This window comes from Nycticebus coucang, chromosome 16, assembly GCF_027406575.1.
Source record: "Nycticebus coucang isolate mNycCou1 chromosome 16, mNycCou1.pri, whole genome shotgun sequence".
NCBI classification, from domain to species: Eukaryota; Metazoa; Chordata; class Mammalia; order Primates; family Lorisidae; genus Nycticebus; species Nycticebus coucang.
The window spans coordinates 245,755-270,058 of NC_069795.1; the positions used below are offsets into that span (position 1 = coordinate 245,755).

Below are 24,304 nucleotides of genomic sequence, written 5' to 3' on the forward strand. Positions count from 1 at the left end.
CAGGATGACACATGACATACTCCCTGCCTCATACTGTTTTCAAAGCACTGCCTGACATCTGTCATAAGAAAATGCTTCGGAGTTATTATTATTTTTTTTTTGTAGAGACGGAGTTTCACTTTATTGCCCTCGGTAGAGTGCCGTGGCGTCACACAGCTCACAGCAACCCCCAACTCCTGGGCTTAGGTGATTCTCCTGCCTCAGCCTCCTGAGTAGCTGGGACTACAGGCGCCTGCCATAACACCCGGCTATTTTTTTGTTGCAGTTTGGCCGGGGCCGGGTTTGAACCCGCCACCCTCGGTATATGGGGCTGGCGCCCTGCTCACTGAGCCACAGGCGTGCTGCCCCAGTCCTAGAATCTGCCATTTCTCTAAGGAGCTCTGGTTCTTCTTAAAGACCAAGGTGCAGGCACTATGCATACTCATGGCTACTGTAATGTCTTGGCTTTGTTTAGCAGATAGAACTAAAAAGTACACACGTATATATACATGCGTGCACTCACATATATACATACACTTCTACCTACGTAACATATGTGCATAACAGCCATAAACAGATACATGTTTGTGTCTCAGAAAGCACAGTCTATAACAATACTTCCAAAACCCAATCTGCCCCAGGGTCCTCCTTGCCATTCCCCCTCACGTCTGGATGTCCCCTGGTTCCCCCCAACATCAATTTTCCCCCTAAGGAATTAAGCTATTTTGCATTCCTACCAATAATGTCTATTTCTCTAATTATGAAAAGAGTTGAAGATTATATTTAAGAGCTTCCTTTACATATCTTTTTGTGATCTGTCAGTTCTTTTTTTTTGAACCTATACTGGACTTGGCAAAAAAATTTTTAAGGGCTAGATGATAAATATTTTCATCTTATAGGCCACACAATGTGTCACAACCACTCAACCACAGCCTCTGCAGCCTAAAGCAGCCACAGATGATACATGAAAGGATGACATGGGTGTGTTCCAACGAAACTTTATTTACAAAAACAAACAGCCAGTCCAAGTCCAGTTTGCTGACCCTGATCCATATGAGTTGGGGGTATATTCCCCTTGATTTTTAAAAGTTCTTTTGTAAGAGAAATATTAGATCTTTATCCATTGCATATGTTGTACATATTTTCTCCTAGTTCATCAAATCTTCTTTTTGCTTTCCTTATAGTATTATTTTACCATGTAAAAGACTGTTTTGTAGTTTTGTATCAATCACATCAATCAAATTCATCTATTATGACCTACAGAATTTGGGTCATATTTTAAAAGTTTTTAATCTATTACCAGGTTAAAGTAAAATTCACCAACTTTTTCCTTTTATTTGTCATTTCTTATACTTAAATATCTGATTCATTTGGAGTTTTTCCTTGTCAACAGTATAAGAAAAGAATGTACTTTTAACTTTTTCTGAAAAGCTTCCCAGTGGTCCCACTAACATTTATTAAAAGACCATCTTTGCCACAGTGAGACAGAGGTATTATAATATCATTTGAAGGCTTGCAGTGATGGGATGACAGCCCATATTGCAACCACTAAAAAATCTGGAGATAAATAGAATGACAATGCAGAAGAAATTTAATGAAACCAAAAGAAGGCAGAAAAAGTGGGAAAGTTAAAGAAATTAACAAAAGGGTAAAATAAAAAACAATATATATTTTTTAGAAGTGAGAGTGGGAGACAGAGAAAACAAACATGACAGGGTCACAGATAAAAACCCAACAATACTGCTAGTAACACTAACTATAAATGGTTCAAACATTCTAATGAAAAGGAGATTGCTTAAATAAAAAATCAAGAATGAAAAAATGCTAAACATAAGAAACATTTTTAATTATAAAAATGTTAAAGATTTCAGAACAAGAAATATCACCAAGAAGTATTCCCTAACAATGAAAGAGTCAATTTATTAAGACATAATCTTAAATAGGCGTAAGGCTCATAACAGAACTTCAAAACACACAAAACAAAAACTGATAGATCTAAATGAACAAACCAGCAAGTGTAGACAAGATCAGTACACTGAGGACAGACTGACAAGCACACAATTAGCGTTAGAGGTTCAACACTCCTCTCTTAGCAAGTTATAGAACACGTAGACAGAAAATCAGTAAGGATAGAGAAGACGCAAACTAAGGGGTCAACCAAATAGATATGAATCACTTATTTTACAAAATCTACCCCCTAAACAATAGAATAAACATTATTTTCAAGTAGGAACACTCACCAAAATAGACCACGTGCTGGGCCATTCAAAAGTTTTTTTTTTTTTTTTGTGGTTTTTGGCCAGGGCTGGGTTTGAACCCGCCACCTCCGGCATATGGGACCGGCGCCCTACTCCTTGAGCCACAGGCGCCGCCCCATTCAAAAGTTTTAATAAACCTAAAAGAGGTTAAATTATATAACAGAAATATACCTGAATATTAGGCGGCACCTGTGGCTCAGTGAGCAGGGCGCCGGCCCCATATACCGAGGGTGGCAGGTTCAAACCCAGCCCCGGCCAAACTGCAACAAAAAAATAGCCAGACGTTGTGGCGGGCGCCTATAGTCCCAGCTACTAGGGAGGCTGAGGCAGGAGAATCGCCTAAGCCCAGGAGTTGGAGGTTTCTGTGAGCTGTGTGACACCACGGCACTCTACTGAGGGCAATAAAGTGAAACTCTGTCTCTACAAAAAAAAAAAAAAAAATTAAAAAAAAAAAAGAAGAAATATACCTGAATATTTAGAAATCTGTTGAAAGTAAATAATACACTTCCTAAAAAAGATGGGTTAAAATTGAAAGCATAGCATAAAGACTGAATGTTAAAAATAAAAAGGCAACATATTAAAATATGTGGAATGAAGTTAAAATTGGAACTTAGAAAGATGTTTAAAGTTTCAAATACTTATATTAGGAAACAAGAAAGATAGACTCAATGATCTAAGAGTCACCTTAAGAAACTAGAAAAAGTGCCACACGCACAGTGGCAAAAGGATCACTTAAGCCCAGGAGTGTGAGGCTGCAGTGCGCTGGGATCACGCTACTGTGCTCTAGCAACCCTATCTGTTAAAAAAAAAAAAAATGCAACCCTATCTGTTAAAAAAAAAAAAAATCAGTGTATAACCTAGAGATGAAATGGACAAATTCTTAGAAACACAAAACACACCAAGACTAAGACACAAAGAAATAGAAAATGTGAGTAGACCTATGGCTAAGAAGGAAACTAAACCAGTAATAAAAAATCTCCCAAGATGGGCGGTGCCTGTGGCTCAGTCCGTAAGGCGCTGGCCCCATATACCGAGGATGGTGGGTTCAAACCCAGCCCCGGCCAAACTGCAACCAAAAAATAGCCGGGCATTGTGGCGGGCGCCTGTAGTCCCAGCTACTCGGGAGGCTGAGGCAAGAGAATCGCTTAAGCCCAGGAGTTGGAGGTTGCTGTGAGCTGTGTGATGCCACAACACTCTACCGAGGGCCATAAAGTAAGACTCTGTCTCTACAAAAAAAAAAAAAAAAAAAATCTCCCAAGAAAAAAAAAGCCCTGGGCTTGATGGCTTTATGGGTGAATTCTGCTAAACATTTAAAGAAAAACTAACACCAACCCTCAAACTTTTCCAAAAATTGAAAAGGATGGAACATGTCTAAACTCATTCTATGAGGACAATATTCCTCTGCTACCAAAGCCAGACAAAGACATTAAAGAAAACTACAGACCAATAATCCCTATGAATTATGATGCAAAATCCTCCAAAAATACTAGCAAACTTAATTCAACACCACATTAAAAAAAGATTGCAGGGCGGCACCTGTGGCTCAAAGGAGTAGGGTGCCAGCCCCATATGCCAGAGGTGGTGGGTTCAAATCCAGCCCCAGCCAAAAACAAACAAACAAAGATTACACAACATGACCAAGTGGAATTTATTCTGGAATGAAAGAACGGTTCACCATTTGAAAATTAATCAATATATTACCTCAACATTAATAGAATCAAAGGGGGAAAAAGCACATATGATCATCTCAATAGAAGTAGAAAAAAATCTGACAAAATTCAACACACTTTCGTGATTAAAAAATACTCAATAAATAAGAAATAAAAGTCATATATGAAAAACCCAGAGCAAATACAATACTCAGTGGTAAAAGCAGAGAGCTCTTCCTCTAAGATCAGGAATAAGCCAATGATGCCTGCTTTGCCACTTCTATTCAACACAGTAACACAAGTCCTAGCTGGAGCTTTTAGGGTGAGAACAAAATAAAGGGCATCCAATTTGAATGGAAGAAGTAAAATTATCTGTTTGCAGATGATAATGATCTTATACATAGAAAACCCTAAAGATTTCACAAAAAACCTGTTAGAACTAATAAATTCAACAAATAAGATACACAGTCATCAGTCAAAAATTAGTTGCATCTCTAGATACCAACAGCCCATCTTAAAAGGAAATTATACAAAGTGTTTCATTTACAATAGCATCAAAATAAATGACTCAACCAAGGAGGTGAAAGACTTGTACAACTGACAACTACAAAACATTGCTAGAAGAAAGTAAAGACATAAATGGATATACATCCATTTCATGGATTAGAAGTCGTAATAGTATTAGGATGCCACTATTACTTAAAGTCATCTATATATTTAATGTAATCCCTATCAAAATCCCAATGATGTCTTTTGCAATATAGAAAAACTCAACCTAAAATTCATGTGTAATATCAAGGAACCCTAAATAGTAAATAAATAAATAAATAAATAAACAAATAAATAAAAATCTTGAAAAAAAAACAAAGTTGGAGGACTCCTTCCTGATTTCACAAAACTATAGTAATCAAAAAAGTGTAGAGCTGGGCAAAGTGACTGAGACAGGGTGATTATTTAAGGCCAGGAGTTCAAGACCAACCAGGGCTACAAAGAGAGACCTCTCTCTAAAAAAATAAATAAAAATTATCCAGGTATGGTGGCACATGCCTATAGTCCCAGCTGCTTGGAAGGCTGAGGTGGGAGGGTCACTTGAGTCCAGGAGCTCAAGGCTGCAGAATGAGACCCTGTCTCTTAAAAAAAGAAAACAAAAAACAGTTGTGGCTCTGGCATAAAGACAGACATACAAACCCATGGAACAGAATAGAGAATCCAGAAATAAACCCTTGCCTATATGGTCAAGTGATTTTGGACAAGGGTGTCAAGACTATTCAATGGGGAAGAGATGGTCTTTTCAACAAATGGTGCTAGGAAAACACGATACCGACTTAAAGAATGAAGCTGGACCCTTACCTCACACAATATACAAAAATCGAATGAATAACAGAGCTAAATATAAAACCTAACACTACAGAACTCTTTTTCTTTTCTTTTCTTTTTTTTGCAGAGACAGAGTCTCACTTTACCGCCTTTGGTAGAGTGCCATGATGTCACAGGACTCACAGCAACCTCTAGCTCCTGGGCTTCCACGATTCTCCTGCCTCAGCCTCCTGAGCAGCTGGGACTACAGGCACCTGCCACAACGCCCGGCTATTTTTTGGTTGCAGTTCAGCCGGGGCTGGGTTTGAACCCGCCACACTCGGTATATGAGGCTGGCACCCTACTCACTGAGCCACAGGCGCCCCCCCACTACAGAACTCTTAAAAGAAAACATGGGATGAAAGCTTCATGACATTTGATTTGGCAGAGATTTCTTAACAAAGGTAACAAAGAAAAAATAGACCCATTAGAGTTCATGGAAATTTTTCAATTTTGTACACCAAAAGACACTATCAACAGAGGAAAAAGGCAACTCACAGAATGGGGGAAAATATTTAAAAATCATGTATCTGAAAAGAGATTAATACACAGAATCTATAGAGAATTCCTAAAGCTCAATAACAACAAAAAATTAAACCACCCAATTCCAAAACTGGCAAAGGAATTGAATAGACAATTGTCTGAAGAAGATATACAAATGGCCAATAAGCATATGAAAAGATGCTTAGCATTATTAATCATTAGAAAAATCCAAATCAAAACAAGATGTCATCCCCCCACCCATTAGGATGGCTACTATCAAAAAACCAGAAACTAACAAGTGTCAGTGAGGATGTAGAGAAAGCAGAACCCTTGTATACTGGTACTGGAAATTTACTGTGAAAGCAGTAGGTGATTCCTCAAAACATGAAAAACAGAGGATAACAGCCTGTAATCCTAGCACTCTGGGAGGCCAAAGAGGGTGGATTGCTTGACCTCATGAGTTCAAGACTAGTCTGAGCAAGAGTGAGACCCTGTCTCTAGTAAAAATGAAAACCAAGGCAAGAGGAGTGTTTGAGCCCAACAGTTTAAGGTTACTGTGAGTTATGACACCATGGCACTCTACCAAGGGCAACAAAGTAAGACTCTCTCTCAAAAACAAAAACAAAATATGTAACCAAACATATGTGTTCCTATAAGATTCTGAAATAACAACAACAAAAAAAAAAAACCCAAAAAACAGAATTATCATATGATCTAGCAGTTCCACTTACAGGCATATGCCCAAAGAACTGAAAGCAGAGTCTTAAATCACTATCATCACTACCCCAGATATCCATCAACAGAAGAATAAGCAAAATGTGGTATATAAACACCGGAACATTATTCAGCACTAAAAAAGAAGGAAATTCTGGTATATGCTAGATGATCCTTGAGGACATTATGTTAAGTGAAATAAGCCTGTTATAAAAACAGAAATCCTGTATGATTCTACTTATATGAGGCATTCTAAGCAGTCAAAAATCACAGAGACAGAAAGTAGATGGTTCTTGCCAAATGCTGAAAGGAAAGAGAAATGGTGAGTTAGTTTTATGCATATAGAGCTTCAGTTTTACAAGACCAAAAGTGTTGTGGAGCTGGACGGTGGTAACAACTGTACAACATTAGGAATACACTTAATACAACTGAACTGTATACTGAAACACAGTTAAGATGCTGAATTTTAAGTTATGTGTATTCTAACACAACAAAAAAAATTGGAGAAAAACCTCAATCAACATACACTAGACCCTCTGTAAAGTTGACCAGACACAGGACTGTTAACAATGTGGTCAACATACAGAGGTGGTCCATATAAGGAAACTTCCATTGAGTACATGTGGTATATGTTCGGTCTATGAAAAATTAGATCAGCTTACAAGGTGGTCCAGGTAGGGAGGTAGTCAGCTATGGAGGTTCTACTGTATTTATAACCTTTCTAACTTCTTCATTTAGAACTGCCTTATTAAAGCCTTTATTCATTGTATGCTTATTCTTTCTAGATCTTTAATATTAATCCTTTTCAAGTTACATGATTTTCAAATGTGTACTCTTCTGTGTAAAATAGAACTTCTGTAAATTGGCCACCCAAGGGACTGTTAACAAACTTGTCAACATGAGGACCTAAAGCCTGCTGTACTGACATACATACATGGTGCATGTCCAGTCCATGAAAATTAGGTCAACTTGAGAAAGTGGTCAACATAAGGAGGTGGCAGACTGTGGAGGTATTAGTGTAACTCAGTATTTGGAAAAACTATAAAAGAAAAGCTATGTGATCATTTCATCAGGTCAAAGAAATCATTTGATGAAAAACATGATAAAAAAACTTTCAAGAAGGTCTTTGGCTGGGTGCGGTGGTTCACACCTATAATCCCAGCACTTTGGGAGGCCGAGGTGGGTAGATCGCCCGAGCTCATGAGTTTGAGACCAGCCTAAGCTACAGCAAGACCCCGTCTCTAAAAATAGCTGGGCACTGTGGTGGGTACCTGTAGTCCCAGCTATTCAGGAGGCAGAGGCAAGATAATCGCTTGAGCCCAAGAGTTAGAGGTTGCTGTGAGCTATGATGCCAGGGCACTCTCTCTACCAGGGATGAAAAAGTGAGACTCTGTCTCAAAAAAAAAAAAAAAATTTTTTTTTTTTTTTTTTTTTCAGGAAAATAAAAGAAAAAAAGGGGGGCTAGGTGTGGCCCATAATCCCAGCACTTTGGGAGGCCAAGATAGGAAGATTGCTTGAGGCCAAGAGTTCAAGACCAGCCTAGCCTGCCTCTACAAAAACTTTAAAAATCAGCTGGTCTAGCGGTGCACACCTGTAGTCCTGGCTACTCAGAAGGCTGAGGTAGGAGATTACTTGAGCCCAGAAATTTGAAGATGATGCCACTGCACTCCAGACTGGGCAATACAGTGAGACTCTGTCTCTGAGGGAAAAACCAAACAAGGGAAATTTCTCAATTCCTGATGAAAGACATCTATCAAAAAGTTATACCTAAGATCACAATTGAGAAATGAAAAAATGGCAGGGCTCACGCCTATAACCCTAGGACTCTGGGAAGCAGAAGCAGGAGGATTGCTTGAGCTCAGGAGTCTGAGGTCAGCTTGAGCCAAGAGTGAGACTCTACTTCTACTAAAAATAGAAAAACTAGCTGGGCATGGTAGCAGGCACCTGTAGTCCCAGCTACTGGAGAGGCTGAGGCAGGAGGATAACTTGAACTCAAGAGTTTGAGGTTGTTGTGAGCTACCCCACCAGCACCCCACCCAGACTCTGTCTTGAAAAAAATTGAAAGAGAGAGAGAGAGAGAAAGAAAGAAAAAATAAGCGCTTTCCTCCTAAGATTGGAAACAAGACAAGGATATCCACTCTCAACAGCTACTCATTTTCCCACTACATTGTAGATTTAAACTCCTTCTGCATCCAATCTAAATTTGGAAGTTTTTTCCCTCCCTATGCAATTTATTTACCATTTGACCAATTCCAGAAGTATTTCCAATTATTTATCTACATAATGCTTTCTATAATAACATTAGCTGCCATGCTGGTTTCCATTTACCTGCAATGGTTGATTAAAACTGGCTTAGGTTTGTAAGTGGAAGGTATGTTCAGTACCTGAAGAGAGACTCTGTGCTCTGCTGTCTCAAAAGGAGAGAGAGAGGTATGCTCACCATCTGCCGTCTGCAGGATGCTCCCATCACATCCCTGAGGAACACCTCTCACAGCAGCCACCTGTGGACGTTCACGGTACGAATGCTCCACCAGGCCCGTAGTGACGTCAGGAGGGGCAGAGTGCAGATCTGTTTGGAAACACCAAAATAAAGTGGCCGTAAGTCACACAAGTATTAAGCTGCATATAAACCCCATGAGTTTATATTTCTACTAGCTAAGCTCTAAGCAGGGAGTATGCACTCCAATTAACTATTTTCCTGGGTGGCCCAAGGCACACTGGCACCCTGTGATTTCCAGACATGTGGTGTGGAGGTCTGCATGCACAGTGACTTGTCACCTGGATCTTGCCCGAGCACCAGATCTAGCACAGACACAGGCACAGGCACAGAGGAAACCACAGCAGCCTGAGGAGAGTACAGTTCAGAAATTCCACTCAAGGAAGTAGAAGCAAATTTGAAATCAGTCCTCATTGGAACATTTTTTTGTTACATTATGAAAAAATAGGCAGACTTCCAATCCCCCCAAAAGTATGTTGGTCCTAAAGAATAGGTCCTAAAGAATAAAACTACAAAATCAAAATTAAAACTGTCTCCACTGCCAGTTAAAAGGTAATCTGTAAAACCAAGAGACCACAATCAAAATTCTTACAGTATATTAGCGTAACATTGAGGTTAGTGTGACATCAGGTACAGAACATGTTTAAAAGTCATTTGTCCGGGCGGCGCCTGTGGCTCAGTGAGTACGGCGCCGGTCCCATGTGCCGAGGGTGGCGGGTTCAAACCCAGCCCCGGCCAAACTGCAACAAAAAAATAGCCGGGCGTTGTTGCGGGCGCCTGCAGTCCCAGCTGCTCGGGAGGCTGAGGCAGGAGAATCACGTAAGCCCAAGAGTTAGAGGTTGCTGTGAGCCGTGTGAGGCCACGGCACTCTACCCGAGGGTGGTACAGTGAGACTCTGTCTCTACAAAAAAAAAAAAAAAAGTCATTTGTCCAGCATCTGCATGGGCACTTTCATGTTTAATGTTCATGGTACAGCACACTGATCTCTTCAGAATGCAGGCCAGCAGTCAGTAGCTGCAGGATTTTTGTTATAACTAGGTCAACCACTAGCAGAGGCACACATCTTACGCCTAGTAAGAAATTGTGTCCACCATGACATGGAGCTCACAGACACCCACAGGAACCAACACTAACCTGCGTTGGTGGACACTGGTGAACTGTTTAGTATTTTATTGGATATGCCTGCCAGTCCCACTGTGGCACTTGAACACCTTAAATGTTCAATTCTGATCGCCTATCATCTCATGATACGATGCAAAGTAAGAATTTTTTAGATATGTAGAAAGATGAAGTTAGCTACATGGAAACAAACACAATAAACTCTATTTATGTAGGAGAATGCACTTTTCAGAAAATCTAAAACTTTAATGACAGTTTCACAATGCTTGAAAAAGTCTGATGCTGACCAGATCAGCCTTTTAAAGTACATCCCAGGAGGTTCTTTAATTTTTTTAAAAAGCAGTTTTCTTCATCTTCCAAAAACAATAAATGGAAAAGCAGGAATACAGGGTAACTTACACATGACAAAGTAGTTTAAAAAATAGCTACATAAAAATGAACATAAACTATCAAAATAAAAATTAGCTACCATAAACAAAACTATCACTTTTTTTTTTTTTTTTTTGTAGAGACAGAGTCTCACTATACCGCCCTCAGGTAGAGTGCCATGGCGTAACACGGCTCACAGCAACCTCTAACTCCTGGGCTTACGCCATTCTCTTGCCTCGGCCTCCCGAGTAGCTGGGACTACAGGCGCCCGCCACAACGCCCGGCTATTTTTTTGTTGCAGTTTGGCCGGGGCTGGGTTTGAACCCGCCACCCTCGGCATATGGGGCCGGCACCCTACTCACTGAGCCACAGGCGCCGCCTCAAAACTATCACTTTTAAATACAGGTATTTATAATTACGTCAAAATATTTTACATAGTGGATTTCCTTGACCCAAAACTAAAAGTATTACCCAAAGATATTTGCACCAGAATGTTTACTGCAGCCGAATTCATAATTGCTAAGTCATGGAAGAAGCCCAAGTGCCCATCGACCCACGAATGGATTAATAAATTGTGGTATATGTACACCATGGAATATTACGCAGCCTTAAAGAAAGATGGAGACTTTACTTCTTTCATGTTTACATGGATGGAGCTGGAACATATTCTTCTTAGCAAAGTATCACAAGAATAGAAGAAAAAGTATCCAATGTACTCAGCCCTACTATGAAACTAATTTATAGCTTTCATATGAAAGCTATAACTGAATTATAGCCCAAGAATATGAGGAATGGGGAAAGGTGAAAGGGAGGGGAGGGGAGGGGGGAGGATGGATGGAGAGTAATTGGTGGGACCAGACCTATGGTGCATCTTACAAGGGTACATGTGAAATTTACTAAATGTAGAATATAAATGTCTCAACACAATAACTAAGAAAATACCATGAAGGGTATGTTAACCAGTTTGATGAAAATATTTCAAATTGTATATAAAACCAGCACATTGTACCCCATGATTGCATTAATGTACACAGCTATGATTTAATAAAAAATAATAATAATTAGAAATAAATAAATGAAAGTATTCCTCAAATTTTTTTACTTAAAATATTTTTCCTTTTGGCTTGGAGCCCTTAGCACAGTGGTTACAGTGCCAGCCACATGTACCAAGGCTGGCAAGTTTGAACCCGGTCCAGGCAAGCTAAAGAACAATGACAACTGCAACAACAAAAAAAATAGCCGTGAGTTGTGGAGGGCACTTACAGTCCCAGTTACTTGGGAGGCTGAGACAAAAGAATCACTTATGCCTAAGAGTTTGAGGTTGCTGTGAGCTATGTCGCCACAACACTCTACTAAGAGTGAGACTCTGTTTAAAAAAAAAAAAAAATCCTTCTTTTTTCCATACTCCATTCAAAGTGAAGAATTATCTAGTTTTAAAAACTAACACAAAGAGTAATTTCTAGAATAAGAAGAGGGAAAATGAATATTTTGAGATTTAGAAATTCCAATCAATTATGTCCAGCAAATGGTTAGTGCATGAGAACTATAATCTGCAGTAAAGTATTAAATAGATCCTGATTAAAGATTTTTTAAAAATTTACCAGAATTAATCATAAAATGTCTACATTAGGACAAGCAAATGAGAAATGAAGAGTTCAGTACAGATGTAATTGCAGAAGTTAGGCATCAACACAGGCAATAAACCTATATTATAATATTTACAGACAGGTCCTTTTCAGAGAATAAAAACATCTAATTCAAACTCATGTGAGAGTTAAGTACTTTGTTGGAAGATAACCACAACCACCGGAAGTTCGAGGGCCATATGGTTAAACATTTTGAACTGTGGCTAATTTTTCATGCTGAGTATGCTTTTATTCCTAACACCTCACCAGGAGACGATTCTCAGATTGCTGATGATGGCTCACAAACCCAAACCATAGGTGCTCCACCTGCTTCCCACTCTCTCCCTGGAACAGCTGCAGGGTGACAGAGCAGTGAACACTACTCTTCCGTCACATTGGAGCTGTGTGTCTCTACAAACGTAAATCTCCGTGATGAGCAAAGAAGGAAAATAAGAAGCAAAGCTGTTTTCCAGCTGTGGGAAAGGTGGGCAGCAGCCCTGGCCATAGGCAGGACACTCAGAAAATCTACAAAAGCAGTTAGACAGGCTACTTTCCAAAGGGCACGTTCCCATGGAAAATGCTGCCTCCCTGCCACCATGTCAGTCTTGGCAGTTCCTCTGAGAGCTGGAAGCATGGTGTACAAGCAGTGAGCATCGTGCATTTCCATCTTAGACTTACATTGCAGGAGAAAGACATATGTTCAACAGAAATATGCAGACTTTCTGCATTGACTCAAACAAATAAAAAATAAAAAGCAATAGTAACGTGCTCTACAGAGGGTCCTGAGACAAAAGCTGTGGGCCCTGAACATGCCTGACTGGCCCCCAGTCCCACTAAATGGTGACCAAGATTCACAAAGAAATAACACAGCACACAAGCCCAGTGCCCACCTGGGGTGACCCCACCACAAACACCAGCCTGTCACAGGTGCAATGCGGGTGCTCGCTGTTTCAATTTTAGCAGAAAATCAACTACAAGCAAAGAAAATGAACAGAAATCAAGAAAACTGGTATCAACCCTGGCTTTATCACTATGCCAGTCATGTGATCAAAAGCAAGTTAAAAGTCACCCAACTTTTTGTCTTCCTCACTCATCTAGGAAAAAAGGGAAGGGTTTACGATGAGTCTTTAATGACACTGATTGTATTTTAAGGTATTAATGCAAGAATGTATGTGGGCTTCATGTACCAGCTACATACAGCTAACTACACTACTATTTTTGTTAACAAATAGGATTTCCAATAATGAAAGGTGAACATAATTCAAAGAACTGCGTGGTTTAGAAAAGATCCAGGCATCTTTACAAGTAACTTCAATTGCCATCTTTCCAGGGTGAAGAATTGTTTATCCTGGTATCTGGAGGAAGAAGGGCCAGACCACAGCTGCAGCACCAGCCCTCTGCCTCAGGAGCCACCAGGCAAGGGTGCATCATGATCACTACTAGGTGTGTGTACCGACCACTGCCTTGTACCTGCTGCCCCTGCAGCCACCCCAAGAGGAGGAAGGGGCAACACAGGTGTTTCAACAATATGCAGAAACACCGCACACTTCTGGGGTGCCCAGGGAGGCCCACCTGCCACAAGGACATAGGACCACCAAATCACAGAAGCTAAAGAACTACTCTGTTACCAAAAGGACATTCTCTTTTTTTTTTGAGACAGTCTCACTATGTTGCCTTCGGTAGAGTGCCCTGGCGTCACAGCTCACAGCAACCTCAAACTATTGGGCTTAAGCATTTCTCTTGCCTCAGCCTCCCAAGTAGCTGGGACTACAGGCGCCTGCCACAATGCCCAACTACTTTTTGGTTGTAGTTGTCATTACTGTTTGGCAGGGCTAGGCTGGGTTCGAACCCGCCAGCTCCGGTGTATGTGGCTGGCTCCCTAGCCGCTGAGCTACAGGCGCCAAGCCCAAAAGGACATTTTCTAGATGAAAAAGGGGTGGGTCTGGATGGGGAAAAGTTTAGCAACACAGCTGTGTTGTCCAAAAGGTCAAGGATTTACCTAGACGATGAAGTCACCAAATATCACCCCTCTTCCTTTCAAGTGCAATTTTAAAACAAGTCACTGTCTCAAGCAGATGAGCCACATGGGCTATTTGGGCTTTCTGACCTTAGCCACTCAGAGAACTCAGGTTTGCAGCTAACTGCTGGGAGGAGCGAATGCTCAGGTGCTCTCCAGCTCTGGCAGAGGAATGGTGCTGCTGCCGGGGCATGTCACCTGTCTGTGTTGGACGCTCTTGGCTCTGCTGTGCTGGAGTCGGGGCTAACGGCAGCTCATTACTGACCTATGTGGGTGTGAGCCGGGAGGCCTGTGACAGCAGTGGCAACGGTGGCCCCCGGTGTGGCGGCAGCACTGGGACCAGCGGTGGGTCTCCCTCCCAGATGAGATGAGGTGGAGGATGCAGAGGATGAGGTGGACGAGCCCTGAATGACCCAGTCAAGCCAGGGCTCAACGCTGGAATGGCTCTGGAACGGAGTGGAGGTGAGTCGCCCCGGTCGCCGTAAAGAGCCCTCATCTTCTGAGGCAGATGATGTGTCTGTGTTAAAATAATGATGACAGGCATGAAGTAGGGGTGAGTAAGAGGAGGACGGGGTTCCCAAGCACAGCACAGCACAGCACAGGACAGCACAGCATAGCACAGCCCAGATGCGGGCAAGCAGCCACATCAAAGGTCACCCTCAATCTCAAGGATATACAAGGAGTCCTACTGGGTGGAACACGGTTCTCTGAGCTCCCAGCTCTGCACAGAGACCTCAGCCATGGGTACCACATGCCAGGCACAACGATGACCGCTGGTTTCCTAAACAGCTTCAGTGCATACCTCAATGGGGTCCCCGACTGGCAACTGTCCTCTGGACGACCAGTGCTGCTACCACACATCCACTGAGCTCTTAACACATTCCAAGGTAAGCCAGCACACAAGCCCCAGCAGCACTGTGGTAGCTGTGAAGGGGACTGTGGCCCTGTACACATGTGTCCTCTCAGGGAAATCATGTGAATTAGCTATAGAAAGAATTCTTTCCCGGCCAGAAGCAGTGGCTCACACCTATAATCCTAGCACTCTGGGAGCCCAAGGCAGGTGGATTACCCGTGCTCAGGGGTTCCAGACCAGCCTGAGCCAGAGTGAGACCTCACCTTAAAAAAAAATAGCCAGGCGCTGTGGCAGGCCCCTGTAGTCAACAACTACTTGGGAGGCTCAGGTAAGACAATCACTTAAGTCCAAGAGCTGGAGGTTGCTGTGAGCTGTGACACCACAGCATTCTACCAAGGGCAACAAAGTGAGACTTTGTCTCAGAAAAAAAAAAAAAAAAAGAATTCTTTCCCCAAGATAACTGCTTAACTAACTATGAATTAAGGTGCCACTGAGTCAGCACAAGTGTGTTTTACTATGGCTTTTATAATTAAAAATTATTGTATAATTGGATAATACCTATAGTTGCATTTAGTAGAAATAATAATTTAACAGTTTCTTCTAAAATTTTTTTCAGCCAAGCGTGGTGGCTCACACCTGTAATCCTAGCATTCTGGGAGGCTGAGGCAACGGATCACCTTAACTCATGAGGTTCAAGACCAGCCTGAGCTAGAGCAAGATCCCCGTCTCTAAAAATAGCCGCGCGCTGTGGCAGGCACCTGTAGTCCCAGCTACTCAGGAGGCTGAGGCAAGAAGATCATTTGACCCCCAGAATCTGAGGTTGCTGTGAGCTATGATGCCATAGCACTCTACCAGGGCAACAAAGTAAGACTCTGTCTCAATAAATTAGTAAATAAATAATTTTTTTTTGTTTAAGGAAGAAAGTGTTACCAAAACCACCGATTCATCTTGTAAATATGGTGCATTTGTCTTTTACTGTGTGGTAATTCCAAATGCATCAAACCAAACACGAATGTCACCATCTTGGTACTTAAGACCAGAGGTAAGCAGCAATAGAAGTTCATGGATGTGAAGTCCTGAGACTTTATCAACACCCTGGAACAGTTTAACAGGAAGCTTATAATACACTACTGATGAAAAAAAACTCTAAAAAACTCTCCAAATAGTCTTATACTGTCACATTTAAGTCCTATTAACAACATATTAAATGATAGATAATGAGATGAGAATAATTTAAAATTCTAATTCAGCAAGCTTTATTATTGTACTAAGTACTTATTTTAGGTTCTTATCTTTATTAAGAAAACATAAATAGTGTTTGAGAAAAAAATTATTAAAATCTACCCAAGAAGTCCTATAAAAAGCAAGTACCTATTTGGGTAAAAACAATACTATGTACACAATAGGTTTTTAGGTAGGACATGCATGTATAAAACAATTTTACCCAAATTTTCCAAATTTACACTACAGGCCAGAAGATATTCTAACTCAACTGGCAATAAATACAACACCTGGCCTGTGAAACACTCACACGAGCTGCTCCTGAGTTTCTCAGTACCTGGAGGAGTGTAGGCATCCACAGATGAATGCGCAAGAACAGAGCGTCTCTTGGAAGGCATCGGCATCCTCCTCTCTTTATACTTGGCCAGAGCTGCTTGCACTGCTTCAGTGTGAATATCTACATAGAAACAACAGCAGCACAAACATTTTTTACAAGATTGATTATGAAGTAACAAAACAATTTTCATGTTTCTGTTTGTTTTCATTGGGTGGGAGAGGAACAGAAGCTCCAGCTACCTATTTTATCAACAAACTGGCCACGCCTATAATCCCAGCACTCTGAGAGGTTGAGGCAGGTGGACTGCCTGAGCTCACATGTTTAAAACCAGCCTGAGCCGTCGCTAAAAACAGTCCCAGCTACTCAGGAGGCTGAGGCTAGAAAATCGCTTGAGCCCAAGAGTTTGAGGTTGCTGTGAGCTATGTCGCCATGGCACTCTACCAAGGCTGACAAAGTAAGCTCTGTCTCCAAAAAATAAAAAATGAAAACAAATTGGACATAGATTTCTTTAAATATTCCTTTGTTTGTAGATTTGACTTTGGAGCCATGAACTATGTCTACAGTGATAAATCAAAACTAAATAAAAAAGAAATCCCAACTTTGAAAATAAAGTGAAACAAATGAACCTCAATGCATATCTAGCTGTCAGCTTAAACTATTCCAGCTGACTGGAGAACAGTGAAGTTAGACCTTTCAACCTGTTCCTCCAGAAATGTCTACTAAGGACACACAGAGCTGCATAAAAACTGTCCACTCCACTGAACTCTGTCATCAGAGTGCTGAGGCAGCAAGGGCACTACCACATTGCAACATTCTGTGAGTCATGTGGGATGCAGCAGGTACAGAGCACAATGCAGTCTGACCCACCCTGGTGACCAAGAATATTATGACATCTAAATGAAATAACGTATCTGAGATTTGCTCCAAAATCATGTGGGAAGGGAGGAAGTAAGTGGGAATATAAGTGAACCCAAGACTGAGCAAATCTGAGAGATGGTGGAGACAGACAGTAGGTCCCAGGGCTTTATTATGCTATGAAGGCCATTTTTGTATGGGTTTGTATGGGTTTAAAATTTCCCCCAACAAATGTTTTAAAAATCTATAAAGAATACATTTAAATGGCTTGTAGGGTGCTAATCAATAAAGATGAAAAATTCATACTTAAAATACATTGAAATAAAATTTATGGTCATCAAGACCACAAGACAATTCTAAAACTTCTGGAAAAAAAGAGCAAATCACCTTTAAGGATTAAGAAACAGACTGACAATAACAGTACAAGAAGGCAACATAGTATTAAAGGAAAAGAAAAAGTATTGTACTCAGTCAAACTGCCATTTAAACACAAAAGCTTCATGAAAATATCTTCAGACATACAATGCTCAAAAGCACTGACACACACCAACTCAAATGAAAACACTCATGAAAGAAGGTACTTGACAAAAAGAAGACGGTACGAAGAGACAAAAAAAACCAGGAGACCCTCAACTGACAGCAACATAACTGCGATACCCATGTTATTATCTTAGGAAAAAAGAAAAACATTAAGATAAAATGACCCAGAACTAAAAAATCTAGGCAATGTCAACAAGATGGGATATAAACCAATAGATTCAAGAAACTCAACAAAACCTAAGCACAAAACAAACAAAGAAAACTATACCAGGCACATTGAATCACTCAAAACCATCATGGTCTTGATCTGCGCAGCTGCAGTAACTAAAGACCACAGACTGGGTGCCTTAAACAATAGAAATGTATTTTCTCACAGGTCTGGAGGCTGGATATCCAAGATCAAAGAGCCAGCCTGGCCGGTCCCTTGGGAGAGCTTTCTTCCTGGTTGTATACACTGCCTTCTCCTCACCTGGTGACACAGAACAGGTGAGGGGGCAAGCTCTCTGCTGTCTCTTCTTACCAGGGCTCTAATCCCATTGTGAGGGTCCTGCCCTAATGAACTCATCTCAACTTAATCACCTCCCAAAGGCTGTAGCTTCAAATACCATCCCGTTAGGGCTTCAACATGTGAATTTTGGGAAGAACGCAATTTAGTCCATAGCACAATGATAAACAGAAAAATCTTAAAACTGACCAAAAAAAGATGCATTATGTACAAAGAAACATGGATAAGGAAACATTAATTGGATAAGAAATGGATCCATGGATAAGAAACATTAATTCTCGAACAAGTTGGAGAATTAATACTACTGATCTCAAAACTTATGATTATGCTACAATTATTAAAGAAGTATACTTTTGCCTTAAAGACAGATGAATACATTAATAGAACAGAATAGAGTCTAGAAATGAAGCAGATCCTCTGTAAGTTGACCACCCAAGGGACTGTAACAAACTTGTCAACATATGGAGGTGGTCAACATAAGAAACTAGGCCTACTATACTGACACGTACATGTGGTGAATGTCCAGTTTATGAAAATAAGGTCAATTTAAGAAGGTGGTCAGTGTGGGAGGTGGTCAGCTATGGAAGGTCTACTGACAGCAACATAACTGCACATATATATGCAATTGCTTTTAGAAGAAAAGTGCACTGGAGAAAGCAGTCTCCTTAAGGAATGGCCCAGGAACCACTGATATCTATGTGCAAAAAAAAAAAAAGTATACTAAAATTATTAATAATATTGGGATCACTGACCAAAGGGTAAAACCTAAAACTATAAAAGTTCTACAACAGCTATGATTTAATAATAAAATAAAATAAAATAAAATAAATACAACAGGCCAGGAACTGTGGCTCATGCCTATACTCTCAGCACTTTGGTATGCCAAGAAGGACTTAAGGCCTGGAGTTCATGATCAGCCTGGGCAACAATGAGACCCATCTGTACAAAAAATTTAAAAATCAGCCAAGCATGGTGGTGCTTGCTTGTAGTCCCAGCTACCGAGAGGCTGAGGTAGAACTGCTTGAGCCCAGGAGTTTGAGGCTGCAGTTGAGATGTGATGACACCATAGCCCTCCAGAGTGATTGACAGAGTGAGACCCTGTCTCAAAACAAAACAAATAAAAAACCCCTTCTACGACAAAACATAAGAGAGAATCTTTGTGACCTTGGGTTAAGAACAGATTTCTTTTTTTTTTTTTTTTTTGGTAGAGACAGAGTCTCACTTTACTGCCCTCGGTAGAGTGCCATGGGGTCACAGCTCACAGCAACCTCCAACTCCTGGGCTTAGGCAATTCTCTTGCCTCAGCCTCCCAAGTAGCTGGGACTACAGATGCCCGCCACAACGCCCAGCTATTTTTTGTTGCAGTTTGGCCAGGGCCGAGTTTGAACCCACCACCCATTGTATATGGGGCCAGCGCCCTACTCACTGAGCCACAGCGCCGCCCAAGAACAGATTTCTTAAACTCAAAGAAAAAAGCACAATCTATTTTTTAAAAATCAGTAACTTAGACTTCATCAAAATTAAAAACTTCTCTTCAAAAGACAGTTTAAAGAAATACAAAGACATACCACACCCTGGTAGAAAATAGTGGCAAATCATAGACTTGTATCAGACGAGAAAGAACATACCTAGTATAAGGCTCACGAGGGCAGAAACCAGTTTCATGGGTATGGACAGGGTTGGGGGGAGCAGTAGAGGAGAACTGTGAGGGTCAGGGACAGAGGGAGGAAGGGGGGCCTTCCTATGACCCACCCAGGGAAAGTGTACATGTGTATGTTATAAGTGTGTATCCATACCCAGGCAGGAGAAAACAGCGCTCAGTGGAATCCTGAGTGTGGCTATCTCAAAGTTCAGAAATTCCTGGAGATTTTTACCTTTGTTCTTACAATATTTTATATACATTTAATACTAAGTGTGTGTTATTTTTATAAGCAGAAAAGAAATCTGTCAGTCAGGTGTGGTGGCTCACGCCTATAATCCCAGCACTCTTGGAGGCTGAGGAGGGTGGATCGCCTGAGCTCAGAAGCTTAAGACCAGCCTGCACCAACAGTGAGACCCATCTCTAAACAATAGTTGGGCAGGGTAGTGCCTGTGGCTCAAGGAATAGGGTGCTGACCCTATATATGGGAGGTGGTGGGTTCAAACCTGGCCCCAGCCAAAAACTGCAAAAAAAAAAAACAGCCAGGCATTATAGCAGGTGCCTATAGTCCCAGCTACTTATGAGGCTGAGGCAAGATGATCAATTTAGCCCAAGAGTTTGAGGTTGCTGTGAGCTGTGATGCCATGGGACTCTACCAAGGGCAACAAAGTGAAAAATTTTTTACAAATGTATATCAAATTAGTAAAAAATTATATGGTTGAATATTTCTTCACATTTTCTCACATTCCTATGTTGAAGACACATTTAAAATTTTAACGTTCTTTTTGAGTATTCTGAGACAGAGTCTCACTATGTCACCCTCAGTAGAGTGCCATGGCATCACAGGTCACAGCAACCTCAAACTCTTGGTCTTAAGCGATTCTCTTGCCTTAGCTAGGACCACAGGCGCCCACCACAACACTATTTTTTTTTCCTTGTTCCATTTTATACATATATATTTTTTATTGTTGGGGATTCATTGAGGCACAACACTATTTTTTTTTTGTTGCAGTTGTCATTGGTGGTTAGCTGGCCGGGGCCAGGTTTGAACCCGCCAGCTTTTGTGTATGTGGCCAGTGTCCTACCCACTAAGCTATGGGTGCTGCCTTTTTTGAGTATTCTTAAAATGACTATTTTTAATCCCTATTGAAAGTTTTTCTGAACTTATCAAAAGACCTTAAATAGAAAGGAAACAAATATTTGTACAGTAGTAGAAGTTTTGTTACATAGATAAAGTACTCAAAAGTAATATATAACCTGTAACAGAAAACAGGAATTTTCTCAATGAGCATTCTGATAACTCAAGTAAAATATCAGAGACAAATTTAAATATTCATAAAACCACTGTCAAAAAGAATGAAATCTAATTAGAAGGGAAACTCCAAAATGAGAAAAAGAAAGGAATATTCAAATAACTATACCTAGCAATAAAGCCACTCCATAAAGCACAAAAATTTCTAATACCAACCTCAGAGTTCTAGGTGGAAAAATGTACAAGAACATTTAAAAAAACGATTCTAGTGAACGTGGGAGGAAGATGTCTCTGGAGATTATTGTAGGCATCACTTAAGAAAACAACACTTAAGCTACATGATACATTGAAACAGGCTGTAGTTATATGAATGTTAAATGTTTTTCTTGAAAAATGTTATGTACATTATTGCTCAAGTGAATAACAATGTCTTTGGCACACATTTTATCTAAATTTTTTTATTAAATCATAACTTTGTACATTGATACATTTATGGAGTTCAGGGTACTGCTTCGATATACAAAGTGAAATTCTTACATTGAACTAAGTAACACACCCATCACAATTATACTCATTTCTTTTTTTTTTTTTTTTTTTGTAGAGACAGAGTCTCACTTTATCACCCTCGGTAGAGTGCCGTGGCCTCACACAGCTCACAGCAACCTCCAACTCCTGGGATTAAGCGATTCTCTTGCCTCAGCCTCCCGAGCAGCTGGGACTACAGGCGCCTGCTACAACGCCCGGCTATTTTTTTGTTGCAGTTTGGCCAGGGCTGGGCTTGAACCCACCACCCTCGGCATATGGGGCCGGCACCTTACTCACTGAGCCACAGGCGCCGCCCCTCATTTCTTAATAGTTTTGAAATGTACCACTGCATCATGCACATTAGGTGAGGTCCCCCAAAATACCCCCCTCCTCCCATATCCCCCCTCCCTTCTCTCTCCTTTTCCTTTCTACTTTCTGAACTATAGTTATATTCTGCCATTCATATTAGTGTGTAGGTGGTTATACATTGATTTCATAGTAGTATTGATTACATTGGATACTTTTTTCCCCATTCTTGAGATATTTTACTAAGAAGAATATGTTCCAGCTCCATCCAGGTAAACATAAAAGATGTGAAGTCTCCATCTTTTTATGGCTGCATAGTATTCCATGGTGTACACATACCACTATTTGTTAATCCATTCATGGGTCAATGGGCACTTGGGTTGTTTCCATGTCTTGGCTATTACGAATTGGGTTGCAATAAACATTCTGGTCTTTGTTGTAAAATAATTTTTGATCATCTGGGTATATATCTAGTAGAGGAATTGCAGGATCAAATGGTAGGTCTACTTTTAGTTCCTAGAGTGTTCTCCAAACTTCTTTCCAAAAAGGTCGTATTAGCTTGCATTCCCACCACCAGTGTAGAAATGTTCCCTTCTCTCCGCATCCATGCCAACATCTGTAGTTTTGGGATTTTGTAATGTGGGCTAATCTTACTGGAGTTAGATGATATCTCAAAGTGGTTTTGATTTGCATTTCTCTGATGATAAAGGATAAAGAGCATTTTTTCATGTGTTTGTAAGCCTGAAATTACTTAGTCCAATTTTGCATGAGATTACTTAGTTCAATTTTTTTTATATTCCATATAAAAAAATAGTACTTCGTTTTATATGGAATCAGAAAAAAACCTTGAATAGCAAATACATTACTCAGAAATAAGAACAAATCAGGAGGTATCATATTACCAGACTTACCTATAGTGATCAAAACAGCTTGGTACTGGCACAAAACCAGAGTGGTAGATTTGTGGAACACAATAGAGAACCAAGAGATAAACCCAGCTATTTATCATTATTTGATCTTCAACAAGCCTATCAAAAATACTCAGTGGGGGAAAGACTCTGCATTTAAGAAATGGTGCTGAGTGAACCGGCTGGTGATGTGTAGAAGACTGAAACTGGACCCCCATCTTTCACCATTAGCAAAAATTGATTCTCACTGGATAAAGGATTTAAACTTAAGACATGAAACTAAAAATACTAAAAGAGAGTGCAGGGAAAACACTTGAAGAAATTGGCCTGGGAGAATATTTTATGAGGAGGACCCCCCACACCCCCCGGGCAATTGAAACAACACCAAAATCTACTACTGGGATCTGATCAAACTAAAAAGCTTTTGTACAGCCAAGAGCACAGTAAGTAAAGCTAACAGACAACCTTCAGAATGGGAGAAGATTTTGGGGGGTTATGCTTCTGACAAAGGTCTGATAATTAGAATCTGTAGAGAACTCAAACTAATCAATACGAAAAGAATAAATAACCCCATTTCTATGTGGGCATGAGACTTGAACAGAAACTTCTCTGATGAAGACAGGTGCATGATCTTTCACATCCTTTGGTAGGTAAATTCCCAGATATTTCATCTTCTTTGGCACTATTGTAAAAGGAATAGACTCCTTGATTGTTTTTCAGCTTGACTATTGTTGGCGTATATAAAAGCTACCAACTTGTAAGTATTGATTTTGTATCCTGAGATGCTGCTGTATTCCTTGATCACTTCTAAGAGTTTTGAAGTTGAGTCCCTGGGATTTTCCAGTTATAGGATCATATCATGAGTGAAGAGTGAGTTTGATCTCCTCTGACCCTATTTGGATACCCTTGATCACCTTTTCTTGCCTGATTGTGATGGCTAAGACTTCCATTACTATGTTGAATAGCAATGGAGACAGTGGGCATCTTTGGCTCGTTCCTGATCTGAGTGGAAATGGTTTCAATTTTACACCATTCGATATGATATTGGCTGTGGGTTTGTTGTAGAAGGCCTCTATCAGTTTAAGAAATGTTCCCTCTATGCCTAATTTCTTAAGTATTCTGATCATGAAAGGACCCTGGATGCTATGAAAGGATTTTTCTGCATCAATTGAGAGAAACATATGGTATTTGTTTTTTATTTTATTGATGTGATGTATTATATTTATAGATTTGCGTATGTTGAACCAACCCTGCAACCCTGGAATAAAACCAACTTGATCATGGTGTATAATTTTTT

The 24,304-nt window shown here is 40.5% G+C and overlaps 1 protein-coding gene across 8 annotated transcripts in view; it reads right to left on the reverse strand.

Moving 5' to 3' along the window:
- DIP2A (disco interacting protein 2 homolog A) overlaps positions 1-24,304 on the reverse strand; it is a 117,777-nt gene that overhangs the window by 58,460 nt on the left and 35,013 nt on the right. For 7 of the 8 annotated variants that reach the window (XM_053564669.1, XM_053564666.1, XM_053564667.1 and 4 more), the window contains exons 4-6: positions 16,478-16,597; positions 14,332-14,583; positions 8,880-9,008 (exon numbers count right to left, since the gene is read on the reverse strand). In XM_053564669.1, the coding sequence (XP_053420644.1) occupies positions 8,880-9,008; positions 14,332-14,583; positions 16,478-16,597 (501 nt within the window). The remainder of the gene's footprint in view (positions 1-8,879; positions 9,009-14,331; positions 14,584-16,477; positions 16,598-24,304) is intronic. The other variant, XM_053564670.1, reaches the window with a different exon arrangement.